Genomic DNA, 15,667 nt, shown 5'->3' with positions numbered 1-15,667 from the left:
ATCGCTTGTAATGTTTTATGAAAAAAAAACATCTGATAGATGATTTCCTCAAAATTACTTATAGAAAAGATACTTGCATGAAAAATACTAAAAGTAAAAACAAAAATCAATTGCATATCTTGTGATAACTAAGGTTATCCTGTAAACCAAAGGGTAGTGGTTCAAATCTTCATATATGGCTTAATAAGCATATGACTACGGGTAGATCAACCTGGTAGCTTTTTTGTATGGTATTGGCATCACATGCATCTGACCCGAGGGGGGAAAGGGTGAGGATATGTCAAAATAAAAGAGTGATATTAGTCTTGAGATGTGTTTCATAGTGAAAATTCTCACATTGAAAGTAAACTAGCATGTGCTCGATCTATTTTCTGTTTTTGCATGTGTTATTGCTCTAAATAACAGAAGAGAAAACTTTGGGTCCTCAATGGCGGGAAGTTAAAAACACTTGGGTGGATTTTTTTTATATGTTTTTTTTACTTTTTATTTTTTAAAAAGATACCACATAAAATACTTTTTTTAATGTCAACGAAAAGGCGTGTTTTAGTTAAATAATTTCATAAAATAAAATGATATTATAAAAAGAAAAACCATTTTGAAAAACAATTTTTTAATGTTTGTAAAATAAAATTTTGTTTTAAAACTTGAAATGTTTTAACTCATTTTTTATGTTTTAAAAATAATTTTATATTTAATTATTCTTCGTATTTAAATAATTTTTAAACATAATCTTGAAAAGTAAGTAAAATAAATAAATAAATAATAACTTATAAATATTTTCCGAAAACATTAAACAAAATTTTCTATTTTCTTGCTGGTGAATGGAAAATTCTGTTTTAAAAAACCGTGGCCGAGCAGGCCCTAATTTCTTGTAAGTTGTAACTCGTAATCGAAACAATCATGCCACTAATTGATGAACTTGGGAACTTGTGGATGGCAGAACCGTTACTCTGCCTTCCGACCTGCCCATGTCGGTCACAGCACCCTATTAGCTTCTATGCACAAGTGCTCATAATGACTGGAATACAAGAAGATAAATCAACAGTAGAACAGGAGAATGAGATACGAACACCATGTCTCCTTCTGTGGCAACCTCATAGAAACAACAGCCACAAATAAAGCTTCCATAGCAGATGATTGGGTGCATCAAATTCTCTCAATGTACCGAGGTCAACACCTTATAATAGGCTTCTGTAAAAGGAGGCCTCATCCCATTACATCGATGGGTGGCAGAACTGCAACCATGCAGTTGTGTGTAGGCAGCAAGTGTCTCATACTTCAGTTGCTCTATATGGACTACATACCCAAATCCCTCAAGAGTTTTCTTAGTAATCCTGACATTACTTTTGTTGGGGTTGAGGTTGAGGAGAATGTACTCAGGCTTTGGGGTGAGTATGGTCTTTGGTGTACTGACGCAGCTGATGTTCATGAATTGGCTAGCAGGAGTTTTCCTCTTGGTTTCAGTGGAAAAACTGGTCTGAAAGCTCTTGCATATAAAGTGGCCAAGCTTCGTATGTGGAAACCCAAGAATGGTTGCTGTGGTGATTGGGAATCAAAGCTACTTGATGAGCGGCAAATTGAACAAGCTTGTATTGATTCTTATTCTGTGCACAGGATTGGCATCAAGTTACTCGATAAGATCTGAATATGTAGAATTGTTTATCTGGCTTTGGGTTGGTGTTTGTAATCAAATGTTTTAAGTATATGAACAAAAGCAATTCAGTAAGCTGATATCAACAAACAGAGGGCTATGTATCTGATGTCACAGATTGAACCCCACCAATGTAGTTCAACTTATTTTATTATTGAATGTTGGGCTGCAACTTTGAAAGTTGATCAAGATGATGGTTAATTCGAATCTAACCTAAATTAAGAAACAATTAACTGAATCTCAACCCAATATTATCTCTAACTTTAATTACTAAACCCAAATCCGATTCAATCTTATTTTTTAAGTTTAAATTAAATCTGAGTTGGTTGGGTTAGATTCGGATTCAAACAAAGGTGGGATCCATCAACCCACCTAAATTGCACTCTTAATTGAATGTACCTTATTATGCTTAATATCTCCACCTAAAATGCAACTCTAATAGAATGTTTGCTAGTATACTAAATGTCTCAAAAATCCAAGCGTTAATTCCAAATTTCCAATGACTATTTACATTCCCTGGATTTATTTCCATCATTGAAACAGATCACAACTTGAATGACCCACCTGCCTTTTGGGCTTTCCAAGTCAAGTAAATGCACTCTCTTCATCTTCCACGGCTGCATATCTGTATATACAGGACCTTGAAGTTCCCCACTAGAACCAAATTCTACAAATATGTCTTACACCCACTTGGTTTCCTTTGACAACAAGGCCATTGAAACAACGGTAACTGACAGAGGATCAGAAGTCGACTCATGGGTTAATACCATCCTAGCAGTCTACAGGGGCGGAGACATGATAGTTGGACTAGACTGCGAATGGAGCCCTACCTTTCTGAGTGGAACCAGCAACAGAATTGCTACTCTGCAGCTGTGCGTAGACACCAAGTGCCTCATACTCCAACTATTCTACATGGACTACATCCCCCAATCCTTCAAGAATTTTCTCAGTAACCCTGCCGTAACTTTTGTTGGAGTCGAGGTTGAGAGCGATGCCATGAAACTTAGAGATGAATATGAACTGGACTGCCAAAAGACTAGTAACATTCGTGCACTAGCTTGCTCATTTTGGCCTAATCGTTGGTATAGAAGACCTGGGTTGAAAGATCTTGCCTTCCAGATAGTTGGCCTCTTGATGCAGAAGCCGATGCATGTTTGCAGTAGCAACTGGGAGGCAAGAATCCTGAGCAATGAGCAAGTCGAGTATGCAAGTATTGATGCTTACGCCTCCTACAGAATTGGCCGCAGACTCCTCAAAGAGATGTAATGGGCAGTTAGCCTTCTCTACTTTGATCCATTTCCTAACATAGCCTGAAACTCTTTGAATTTTTTAGCTTGGATTCGACATTCTGGCTGTGATCCATTGGTGGGTGGATTGAAATTGAATGAACAAAAATAACGATATTTTCATATTTAATTGGGAAATTAACTGTCTCCAATAAATTTAGATTATCCAAACCATAATCAAGATTATTAACAAATAAACACCACTGCAAGAATAGAAAAAACGATCCAACGGTCTGACACGTCCCATGCCTTACAGGCTACAGGCTTAGCTATTGGGTGACACAACCAAAACGACAAACCGTCAACTCTATCTCAAGTATATTTATTTAAATCTGAAAAGTTCATATCTCTGTCGTCTTTCAAAGTATAAAACAAAATTCCAATATTTGAAAAAAAAAAGAAAAAAAAAAAGAAAAGAGAAAGATGAAGCTCTAAATTGGGGATATTATGAATGGATAACCAACAAAACATTTGTTGAGTCCTAATCTCGCGCTCTCGGTCTGTCTGTGGATTGAGTCTAGGGTTTCGTCTCCATCCTCCGGAAAGGTACGGTATGTCTTTATTATTGTTATTTTATTATTATTTTTTTCTTCTAATTTCAAAGAGGCATTAACCCAGCTGGATTTTTAAATTTTTTGTTTTAATTTTAATTTTTTTATATTTTTTTTTGGGCATTTTTAGTGTTTGGTTCCCGGAAAAGAGCGGGAGGAAGGAAAGGGAAATGCCTTGTAATGGCCTTCTTTGTTTGAGCCTTTTGAAGTATTTTCCTTCCCTTTCCCGGTCAAACAAGGGGATTAGGTCGTGTTTTTTTTCCCCTGTTTTTGTTTTCTTAGAGCATTTTAAATTTGGCTTCTCCTCGGCGTTGTATTGAATTATAATGTAGGATTTTTATGCATTGCTTTGTGTTAAGAGCCTGTTTTCTGATTAAATGTTCAAACTGTAGGTTTTTTCCATTGTTCTAGAAAATGGTTGATGTTTTTATATGGTGATAAATAATGGAGACCCAAAGAGTTGAATTTCTTTACTTATTTTTGAAGCTATGGTCAGGAACAATCTGAAGCATAGCTATCTGCAAAAGGGTTTATAATTGGCAGGCAATAAAGAAAATAGGAGTTTCAATCTCTGAAAATTTCTGCCCGCCTGAATTTGAATACCCTTTTCACCTACTCAGTGTAGATGATTTTGAGGGCAGGTCTTTGTAATGTACAACCTTTGCTACCTGGATTGGGTGAAGGATTAATCCATATGATGAACACATTGAGCTTTGTTTTTGCAGTGGAAAAGTTAACCTAAAGAGTGGGAGGAGTGGAGAGGAAAGAAAAAAGATTTAGCTTGAATGGATCAAATCTCCTCAAGGGAAAGAGATCTTGAAGTAGATCTTGGAAATTGTAGTGGAAATACTAGCGAGGAGGATGGAGGCAGGGACCCTGTTTTGGGCAATATACAGGCAAATAAACTATTTAGTAGGGTTGGCAGTGAGGTTTGGAATTTTGATGGATCAGTTAAGGATGAAAATGGTGTAAGTTTGATAAAAAATTTGGTAAAATACGGCAACACTGCAGATGTGAATGTAGAGCTGTTGATAGACATCAGTTCAAGAGGGGAAGAGAGTCGAGAGAACAGCAATCTTGCAATGAAGCAATATGTGAATGAGAAGCATAAAAAGACAAACTCTAGAAAGCCTCCTAAGCCACCTCGACCTCCTCAAGGTCCTTTGTTGGATGCTGCTGACCAGAAATTTGTTAGGGAGATATCTGAGCTTGCAATGAGGAGGCGTGCTAGGATTGAGCGGATAAAAGAGTTGAAGAAAAAGAAAGCTGCCAAGGCATCGTCAATGAGCAGCAGCAGTTTATCTGCCATGATCATAACATTTCTCTTTTTCATTATAATACTATTTCAAGGTATGGTTGCATTTTAGACATGAACTGGGCCTTCCTTTTTTTCCTTCTCGTTTCATTTTATGATTCATTTGCTTTAAGATTCATATGTCCCATGCATTGTCCAGTGCTCATATGATATAAGTACTGTGTATATAGTTTGAATAAACTGGATCCTCCCACATGGAATGGTAAGATTTTTTTTTAATTGTCGTGATAAAAACTAATGGTGCCTAGCCACATGGTACAGTAAAATAACAGCATATGTTGTTATTTCATCAGGGTATTCACCCATTGCTGATCTGTTCTCGACTCTTTGCATTTCGATAAGTGTGTTATATCCAGTTTTTTTCTTTGATCCTTATTTTGTTTTAAGCACTGCTGTTTAATGGATGATGAGTTCTCTAATAAAGCTGATAGCTAGGAAAATGCCGATATTATAGGATTGCTCCAAATCCAAATTGTCTTACAAAATATTCTTGGAAATTATATTTGATAATCAAAACTATTGTTATTACGGAACTCTTTGTTGTCTGTCGTGTATTCATTATTATATGCTTTGTGATCTTGAGCTAGAACCATCTAATTACAGATCTTTTAAGGTTGTTGAGGACGTTGAATAATTATTTTTTCTTGTTATTAAGCATCTGATGAAATTTCAGGTTTGTGATAATCCATTGTTGCTGGTTCAAGCTACCACATAAAAATTCAAAATTTTCCTGTCATTTTAGCTGTTATGTTTTTGGGGTTCATGTAAAACCTTTTTCTCCGAGTTACTTGGCTTCCACTTCTCACAGAAAATTTGGGTTACAAACCATGGACATTCTTTTTTCATGAAACAGACCCTGATTTGTGCCTTGAAACTTTGCTCACAGGAATATGCTCCAGAGCCAGTTCACATGAGGGGTTTCAGGGATCGCCTGAGCCAGTAGTGAACTCAAGGAAAAGTTTGATTTCAGTTCAATATTACAAAAACCTCCCTCCCAATGAGGGCAATGAACCTGGTTCCAACTCACTCAAGTGTGTGTTCCTTTACCCTTTATTTTTATTGTGGAAGATCATCTTGAATTGTGTTTCCATGCATTATTGTTATCTTAAGAACCTACGATATTCGAGGAATCGGGATAACTATCTGTGCCTCATATTTTTCCCATATTTTACCTTAATGCAGTTCAGTAGAACAACAGGTATCAGGCCTCAAAAAAATATTGGATAGAGTTTATGGATGAAACAGAAAAGCACTGAAGAATGAAAGATGCAATGGCTGACTTATGTAGGATCATAGCTTTACCCAGACACCATGAAATATTTTGCCTGACTGTCCTGGTTTCTGTATATATGTAACTCTTATGAAGCTTGTGTGATGTAAAAGTTCTAATTTGTACAGCACTGAAATTCATAGGGAAGCCATGGTTTTGCAAGTTTTATTGGTAATACATCAATCTATTGAGGATTTGTACCTATTCCACTTCAAAGCTATTATTTTGTTTATATCCTGAAGCAGATATGTTTATTTTTTTCCCTTTAGGGAAAAAATGATGTGTTCTGTGAGACATATCATACACATATGATATATATTTGTATATAATAGAAAAAAAAAGTTGAAAATCTGTGAAAATTTACTCCATAGAATGTCTGTTTTGTGAATTTTGTATGTCAACTTTGTCTGTCACGATATAGCTGGTTTGTGGAAGTTGACATTTTTTGTAGTATAATTGGTCTTTTGGAGAGGTTGAGGAATGTCAAGATGTCATAATATGATTGGTCCAAAGATGAACTACACCTGATCGGTCGGAATGGATGCGAAGCATTGGTTGGTTCATTGCAACCATTCATTAGTTCATGTATCTTGTAATGGATGTGCTATTTGTTTACTTCCATTAGTTTCGTATGAGATTCAATGCAGATTTTGATGGGACTCCATCAAAGTTTGTTTACTTATATTTTGTCACGAGGGGGACAAGAACAAAATTCTTTTGGAAACTTAAATATGAAAAACAAAAAAATAATTTTCTTTATTTATAATCCATGAAGGTACATATTATACACTTACGATGTAAATATTCTCAAATTATTTTTCGTTTTTTCGGTTGTTACTAAGAACACTGTAGAAAAACAACTCGACACTTCAAATTTATTCTAAAATATAACTAGTTATTAAAATAAATTTTTGAAAACTATTTTTAATTAAAACTTTGTCAAACCTATTATGAACTTAAAAAATTGATTTTCATTATTTAGAAGAGAAAATTGTTTTCAAGCACCGTTTCCAAACAAGCCTTAAAATCAATTGGTTTCTAATGAGAACAGGTCAAACATTTTATAACATTCTACATCATATCCCATAGGTGTGTTTTAAGAGTCGTCATTTGGGTGATTCATTATTGAGCTTAAAAGACATTATTGCACCCAATGCAAGAGAGTTATTTAATGAATTACATTTTGATTTGAAAAAACCCGGAAGAAAATCATATTTTCTTGCACAATTTAACACAAAAATATAAATAAAAATCAAACAAGAATAAAATTTTTATTGCAACATGTTAAAAACAGTTTATATTAATTTAGAATATAATCAATGGAAAAGTAATTCAATTAAACCTTGATTCCAACAAACAATAAAGGTTTGGGATTAGAAAAAACTTGATGAGGATCCAAATACATTTTCTTAAGAGTAAATACTCCATCTTCTATATAGAGTTAATTGACACTCTTTTCTCGAGATAGATTGTACAACTTTGTCAAAATTTTCATATGATTATTTAGAGGTTTGTTTAGCTTGTACCATACTTCACGTTTTGTCTTAGCATTAATTTCAAACTTGCAAAAAAAGCTAAATTCGTCATGGATTCAACTATTTTTTGGACATGCCCTAATCTACCATGTGAAACATTGAAGAGTCTAATATTTCCAATCAAAATGAAGAATTTTCTTATTTAATTAAAGGAGCATTTATTACATTCAAATTAAAGAGCTCATCTCATAAAACAACGTTTACTAGTCAAATTCTCATTCTAGATAATGACAACTTTATTAGACTCAAATACCACCATAAAACTAGATTGAACAACCAAGTCGTACTTATGGAATTCTTTCGATGCTCATAATACTTGAATGTGATTTTTGATAATTAAAAAATAAATTTATATGAGCACACACGTGAATATAATTAACACTAGAGTCAATCCAATAGTTATTTGAACTACAAATAATATTTAACTTAAGGCTATTCATGTGACACCTAATTGAAGAGCTAGCCTTCATAGTTACCACATTAGCTTGTGGCTTATGAGTTACTGAAAAGTCATAAGCTTTGGGAGCTTGACTTTAATTTCTTATGAAAATAATTTTCTTCCTTATGATTTGTTTTTCCACAAATCTAATATAAAGTTAATCCAAAATTTTTTTAAAATCATTTTTTGTCTTTTGATTTATTAGAATGATTTTTTCTTAAATTTTTTGGACTAAGATTTATACATATATTCAACAATAGAAGTCTTACCCTAAAATTCAAACTTCATAGTATTTTTCATTCCTAAGTGAAATCAACAATTCTTTCTAGTTTTTGCTTTAACATTCTCCCAAAATCAAATCAATTAGGTGGAAGGTGGATAAGGAATACCATTCCCCGTAGATACAATAATCTTCTAAATAAAATTATTATAGAAATTTGACTCCATTCACCAAGTTTCATCCGTTGCTTGCCAAAATCAATTAAAATAATAGGAGAAAAATATTACAATGGAGTTGTTCTTCTTCTACAACTTTATAAGGTATAAAAGTTGGATGAGTGAACTTCATGCTCTAACCATTAATCTTATGTCATAAAATCTATATTATTGGATTAAAGGAAAAGCAAATAGAATTAAAATATAAGACATAGACAAATGAAACCTTAAAAATGTTAAGTACGTAGGTGACATTTTATTTGTGGTACGATAGGAATATATCATTCGATACCTTCATCAAACTCATATTAACTATAAAATTTAAATTAAATATATTATAACCATAAGTTCCTTTACACGAGAAAAGTGTGTACACAATCATATAAAAAAATAAGTCATAAAATAGAAATTCAGATTTATAAAATGCAAATTTCAAGTGATTGTCTAAAATTATTTATTAAATGTATTACCTTTAACCATTTAGATACTATTTTTTAATGATGCTATTTGGACCTTGAATTATTTTTTAGAAAATTTCTATGTTAGGATTATTTTTTAAGGCGCGTATGAAAACACGATTTTTTTTATTTTTGATTTCTCATTATCCTAATTAACGTTCAATGATAGACATGATCGCGGCGGAGTATGCGGCACCGGGCTGGTCATAAGTACTTATATAAAAATTCGAGTAATATACTAATATGTGAACGAGCCATACCTAATTCAAACGGTCGGCTCCAACCCCTGTGGGCCATGAAAGCTGCCACAATGGTCCCTTCCTCAGCATTTATTGTAACAAACTAAATTATATTGAAGTATGCTTGATTATTGGTGGAGAAGATGAATTATAGACGTTATCTGAGAAATTCAATGAACCGCCCCTTCTTAGTTCCCAAACATTTGGTTCAAAATTGAAACGAAGTTCATTGCACTTTGAGTAATGTTGGTGCTCAATGTCAAAGGAGCCATGCCCAAACCCTAATGGATCACTGCAATCCCATGATGGAACCTTTAGTCTGCCCATCCTGCAAAATTATATTTATACAGGTGTGTCTAGCTCTTTCGCAATGGGGAAGTACTCCAACTTGGCATTTATATGTATCCATTCCGTACAATGAAGTTCGATCTAGAAAATTTGAGAAAAATTCAATGAACCATCCTTGATCCATTCTCAACCGGGGTCTTTTCGAATCATGTCGATCGTTCCGAACTATTTCAAATGAAGCCCATCATGCAAACTTTACAATGAGCAAGGGTTTACTATTTCATGGAATATGGAGGCTTCATCGTCCTTGTCTCTTTTTGTAATAAAAGCAGCATGGCAAATGGGGCACACACGACCATTTCCTAATTCTTTTCTTTTTTTTCCTAATGCTTATCTTGGATTAACATAAGTTCATACATCTCCATTTCTCTTTGTGTCTCGGTAGAAACTAGAAAACAACTGAAAACTGTATGCATTAAATGCAGACTATGTGAACAGCGTGGTTTGGATTTTCAGATTTTCACAGCTTGATAAGGTTGAATCAAATGATTAAGAATGAAAACAATGGCGGACATTGAATTTTCAAGCTACATGCGGAAGCCACGCGTTAAATTAAGGATGATAATCAACGGCCGGATCATTTAATGCAAATGTGAGGTGTTCATCTTCCTCCAGCATTGACCGACACGAGCACGCCAAACAGCCTTGCAGATGATGTTTCTTAGACCATACGTCCATATTCTTAGCCACCGTCATTAAGAAAAAACCCCTATAATGGCCTTAACAAGAAACTAATCCACCCCATTATTGGAAACAAACCTTTTTTTTTTCTGAGACAGTACAGAATTAAATTGTGAATGAATCGAAATTAAAAAGTAGGAACTAATTTTTTCTTTCTTCCCTTTCTTACATGGCCTGGTCTTTTGCAGTGACAGTGGGGCTATAGTGGAGAAGTACATTTGCCTACTCTTACCACAACAGGAATACAACTCCAAGAACTTTTCGAACAATGCAATTAATTCAATGAGTAATGTTCCACCCACCCCAGCTCCTCCGAGTAGTCAATCAATCTATTACATATAGAGATAAGACCATTGTGGGGATGACTGCTAGCCAAGGCTCAACACGCGGTTCTTGTCCTTTCATCATCATAAAGTAGCGATTGCTTGAAAAAGTGCAGCAAAGGACAGTTTCCAACCACTTAAATAAATCGTCTCCACTAATGGGAAATTATCGATAATTCTCATTGTTTGGTTGAATGAAAGTGTTGGTCCACAGCTGGTAAATTTAAATAGTGTGGATAGTGATATACTTTGGGAAGCCTTCAATATCAAAGCTAATCTTAGTCAGTTTTGCAATAATTATCTATCTGCCCTCCCGCTGAACAAAGAAGAATATTCAACAGCAAAACCAGCTGAATCCACAAGAAGTGCATGCTTGATTAATGATAACCGTGCTCTGGAGGGTTTGTTTTAGGTATATGTCAACATACGTAGTGCCTGCCCAATATGAATGCGTCGGTTTAAGCATTTTAGATATGGCCTTTTGGATATTTTCTCATGAGAGAGATATGTACAAAACCAGAAAATGACACAAAAAAAGTGGGGTGTCCATAAATTAATCCAGAAAAGGAAATCCATTGTTCATCAACTTCAAAAGTCCGGTCTTTTAAAATTATTTGCTTAACATTCTCTAAAACATTATGACCCACAATTCCTTTTCCATGCCAACTGCGATTTGGGGATGACACGAGAAGAAACATGAGGTGGGGAACATTACCCTTCAGGCTGTAATATGGACCCCAACTAGGCCACAGGAAACGCAGCACCTCTACTGTCAATTTATCTATCTACTGAACAGTATCTTTGAAGTACTGTACCCACATGCAACGTCTGTTTCGTCTCCGTTTCCAGTTAATTTGGTAAAAGCCGAACGGTCTGAAATTGGGAACTTTTTCAGGCATACCCCACAAACCAGAAGGTCGGCTTTTAGAACAGATGGTGGTGTCAGAGGCTATTAATTAAGAAGGACAAAGGCAGACATTGGAGGGCTTGTGAAGGATGAGGGTAAACATAGTTCGTGTCATGGAGATACAGCTAGGGAAGTGAGGGAGAAGCTGACTTACACCTCTTGGTATGCTAACTCGATCAGAAATTAAACTCCGAAATTAAAGTAGGGGTGGCAAGTGGTTGGTGGGCATTCCTTGTGTCAAGTAAAAATCTAAGTATTTTATCAGATAAGTTAACCTAAACCTTATGACAAAAATATAAATTTAAATACTGCTTAATTATTAAATAACTAACATATGGTACATTTCATTTAAGCTATTTAATAATTACATCCCATATAATAATCAAATTAAGTCTTATATAAATTTATGATTAATATTTCAACAAAATATATTTATGATTCAATTGAACAATTAACTTAAAAACAAATTTAAAATGTGTCAAATAGTTTAAATTTATGATTAGATTGATCAATAAAATTATTAAATGAGTTGATTTAAATTAAATTTGTATTTTGTAAGTTAATTTAAAAACTACGAATTTATTAAATAGGAGGTTGACATGAATTTAACCAAAATTCAATTATAGCACTAGATTCAAATATGTAAAAAGCATGTTGGATTTAATACTGGATTTGACTAAATTCAATTATATTTAATCCAAATATGTAAAAAGTATATTGAATTTAAAATACGTTGGTGAATGGTATTAAACTTTGTCACCTCTAATATATAGAAACCTAAAAAGTGACACGTTTTGGAATTGTTTTTTTCCTCAGATTCAGCAAATCTCATGTAATAAATTTGTAGATTAATAAAGAGCAGTACTTACCACTGGAAAGCCCTAATCATACTCTGTATCCGTAAGGCCACCAGAAGACAAAGTCATACTTATACAGTGACTTGGTCGCCCTTGGCGAGTAGGATGTGCCCCTCTCCATTGAATTGCCCCCACCAAAAAATACCTAATGGACCCAAACCTGTTAGTAGTTATAATTTCAATCATAACCATCATAGCAAAAATGACGTCATTAGTTCTCTTCAAGCAGTATCTACCTTCTGTTAGGTTGTTAGCACACCGTTGCACCTATCGTCATATTGGTCATCAAAGCATTATTGATGAAGAATCCCTTATGGATCGCTTAATTTGGGTGATGTCCACCCTATTTCCCAGAAAGTTCACTCTTCTGCAATTGTAAATTCTGAGGTTTTCAGCACCAAACCCTGGAATTATTTTGAGTGTCATATTGAAATATACACCAAATGAAGCGTTATTAAATGGTTCATGCTTAGATTCCAGTTGACGAATCAGCCGAAGTAAGAACCTTCATGCTGTTGTTAGCGATACGTTTCGCAGAAGTTCGCAATGACTTTTCAAAGTCAAATGCAAGGGCGCGCACTGCCGACAAGGACTTGTTCAGATACCTGTATGTCTTTTATTTTGATATTTTCCAATTTCTACGCGTACCATGGTGGAACCCACGCACCATACAGCGTCCACAGCTGGCTCTTGGCAAAGACTACGTTCCTGTAATAATTATGAAGAAAGAGGGTGCCATCATCCTTGGATTGCTATAAAATGGCCTTGCCAGTCAAGGACTTCACAACATTGGCTTAACCACCCGTGCAAGCGAAAATGTCCACTGAGGCCCTTTTCTTCTTCTTCCGCATTCCTCTTAAGCAGCTCCTAAATTATCTCCACAAAAAGGTCAGCAACATCCATGCATCTCAGTTTAAATTTCAGAAGAGTCCTTCCTTTGTCCTTAGATCAGGGCTGACAGATTGTGACACTTTGGTCTTTAATGTGGAGGGGACTTTGTTGAAATCCTCTAGTCTGTTTCCTTACTTCATGCTTGTGGCCTTTGAAGCTGGGAGCCTCTTGAGGGCTCTTGTCCTCTTTCTTTTATACCCTTTTACTTGTTTGGTTCGTGAGGAAATGGGCATAAAGATGATGGTCATGATCTGCTTTTTTGGTATCAAGAAAGCGAGCTTTAGAGCAGGAAGTGCTGTTCTGCCAAAGTTCTTCCTCGAGGATGTTGGGATTGAAGGGTTTGAGATGATGAGACGAGGGAGGAAGAAGGTGGCTGTGAGCTGTTTGCCTCGAGTAATGGTTGAGAGTTTCTTGAGAGATTATTTGGAGGTTGACATTGTGGTTGGGAGAGAGCTCAAGGTGGTTGGTGGATACTTTGTGGGGCTAATGGAAGAGAAGAAAAAAGATATGTCTGGTTTGGAGGCGATCTTTGGAGACGACCAGAAAAGGAGCTGCAGAACTGCTATTGGGATTAACAACCTCAACAGACCTATTGCTCATCATTTTTTCTCTCATTGCAAGGTGTGTTTTAGATTTTCATTGCTTCTTTATGCATGTACATTAAGCACTTTTGGCCCAGCTTTACCTTGAGTTAGCAAAATACCCTTTTTGAAGCATTTTCTAAAATGGGCTAGCTTCAATTCTAACTTTACTGGAGTTAAAAGAGGTAGTTCTTAAGCATAAATGTTCATACTGTGAACTTTCTTACTTACCATTATTTATTTTTGTTGCACCAGGATGTTTACTTAATGAGTGAAGCAGACAGAACAAGCTGGCACCACCTGCCTAGAGACAAATACACCAAACCCCTCATCTTCCATGATGGTAGATTGGCCCTCAGACCAACCCCACTCTCTACTCTAGCCATGTTCATGTGGGTTCCATTTGGGTCCTGCCTAGCCATATTCCGGATCATTGTAGCCTTATCTTTGCCCAACAAGATTTCACTTCCGATCTTAACCTTCAGTGGTCTAAGACTCAAGCTTACGGCGAAACCTAAAGGATCCCCCTCAGTTTTAACCGCAAAGCAAAACAAGCCCAAAGGCCTTCTTTATGTTTGCAACCACAGAACTCTACTGGACCCTCTCTACATTTCTTTTGCTTTAAGCAAGCCTGTAACTGCAGTTACGTACAGCCTAAGTAGATTATCCGAGCTCTTAGCACCAATCAGAACCGTCCGATTATCAAGGGACAGAGATCAAGATGGAAAAATGATGGATAAGCTATTAAGTCAAGGAGACCTTGTAGTTTGTCCAGAAGGAACTACTTGCAGAGAACCCTATCTCCTCAGATTCAGCCCACTGTTCTCAGAGATGAGCGATAACATCATTCCCGTTGCCATGGACTCACACGTCAGCATGTTCCATGGGACCACCGCAGGTGGGCTCAAGTGTTTAGACCCTCTCTTCTTTCTCATGAACCCATGTCCAAGTTACAATATCCAGTTCCTTGAGAAGGTGTCAGGGGCATCATGCCATGATGGTGGAGAATCAAGGTTCCATGTTGCCAATCATGTACAAAGTGAGCTTGGAAAGGCGTTAGGGTTTGAGTGCACCAGTCTCAACAGGAAGGACAAGTACTTGACCTTAGCAGGAAATGAAGGGATCGTATAGCCTCTACTGGTGTAACAAAGCCTAAACCCTAATTGCTTGTGCCATGGGAATAAGGTTCCCTGCAGTTCTTTCTGTATTTAGAGCGTCATAAAGGTTTCCTTTTCTTCTTCTATACTCTTTTGATATGGGATCTCCAAAACCAATTTGTACGGATTCAATGAGAAGTCAAATATCATATATATAAAATTAAATTCTTCTAGAAAATCTTAGATTGGGTTACCATTTACATCATGATCTTATTTATATTTTCTCTATTTGAATGACGATACAAATAATATGCAAGTGTCATCATCTCTTTTTTTTTTTTGTCTGGAATGTGAAAGACCGTGTCTAATTTGTAGGGTTTACATCTGAATTAATTCGGCAACAGTACAGATCATGCTATTGTCACTCTCTGAGCATTTCTAGCCTTCCTAACGTGCATAGAACGCAATAGCTCAATAATGCTCTTCATAAATATATGAAATTCATAATCCTGTTTTTAATGTGAATGATTTGTACCTAATTTTTAGGTTTACTAGTGAATTATATGACAGCATTAGGGGCTGATCATGCTATTAATCTGTCACTGTCTCCATATTTATAGCTTTCCTAACAAGGTACACGTTAGCTTCCTAATACTAATGTCACTATGTATATATTATCAGTGTATAGTTCGTAACAGCTGGGACTTAGATTAATTTTAAGAGTTGAACAAAATAGGTTGCAATAAATGCCTACACCTGATCATCACATGTACATTTATTTGTCAAAGATACATTACCAGAGT

General features: G+C 35.6%; 4 protein-coding genes across 8 annotated transcripts; all 4 read left to right on the top strand.

Annotated features, from left to right (window-relative positions):
* The first annotated feature begins 889 nt into the window (after positions 1-889).
* Positions 890-1,769, top strand: LOC117919453. Its single transcript, XM_034836661.1, has one exon. It carries the CDS (start codon positions 1,058-1,060, stop codon positions 1,643-1,645), a length of 588 nt encoding a protein of 195 aa, XP_034692552.1. The 5' UTR covers positions 890-1,057; the 3' UTR covers positions 1,646-1,769.
* A 557-nt stretch (positions 1,770-2,326) lies between these two features.
* LOC117918206 (Werner Syndrome-like exonuclease) lies at positions 2,327-2,917 on the top strand. Its single transcript, XM_034834714.1, has one exon. The coding sequence runs from the start codon at positions 2,327-2,329 to the stop codon at positions 2,915-2,917; it is 591 nt and encodes a 196-aa protein (XP_034690605.1).
* Positions 2,918-3,351: 434 nt separating this feature from the next.
* LOC117917774 lies at positions 3,352-6,275 on the top strand. 5 transcript variants are annotated; one of them, XM_034834164.1, is made up of 4 exons: positions 3,352-3,483; positions 4,214-4,838; positions 5,690-5,836; positions 5,986-6,275. In XM_034834164.1, the coding sequence occupies exons 2-4, from the start codon at positions 4,274-4,276 to the stop codon at positions 5,991-5,993; spliced, it is 720 nt and encodes a 239-aa protein (XP_034690055.1). In that variant the 5' UTR covers positions 3,352-3,483; positions 4,214-4,273; the 3' UTR covers positions 5,994-6,275. The 5 variants fall into 5 exon arrangements, with proteins under 5 accessions (XP_034690055.1, XP_034690052.1, XP_034690050.1 ...); XM_034834161.1 differs by having other exon boundaries at positions 3,985-4,838; positions 5,690-5,834; XM_034834159.1 differs by having other exon boundaries at positions 3,975-4,838; positions 5,690-5,834.
* A 6,821-nt stretch (positions 6,276-13,096) lies between these two features.
* On the top strand, positions 13,097-15,124 carry LOC117917593 (probable glycerol-3-phosphate acyltransferase 3). The gene is made up of 2 exons (XM_034833918.1): positions 13,097-13,807; positions 14,023-15,124. Exons 1-2 carry the CDS (start codon positions 13,112-13,114, stop codon positions 14,896-14,898), a joined length of 1,572 nt encoding a protein of 523 aa, XP_034689809.1. The 5' UTR covers positions 13,097-13,111; the 3' UTR covers positions 14,899-15,124.
* The last annotated feature ends 543 nt before the right edge of the window (positions 15,125-15,667 follow it).

The sequence above is a fragment of the Vitis riparia genome, chromosome 7, assembly GCF_004353265.1.
Source record: "Vitis riparia cultivar Riparia Gloire de Montpellier isolate 1030 chromosome 7, EGFV_Vit.rip_1.0, whole genome shotgun sequence".
Taxonomy (NCBI): Eukaryota; Viridiplantae; Streptophyta; class Magnoliopsida; order Vitales; family Vitaceae; genus Vitis; species Vitis riparia.
The sequence above is the reverse complement of the archived record's forward strand: the minus strand, read 5'-3'. Positions and strand labels throughout refer to the sequence as shown.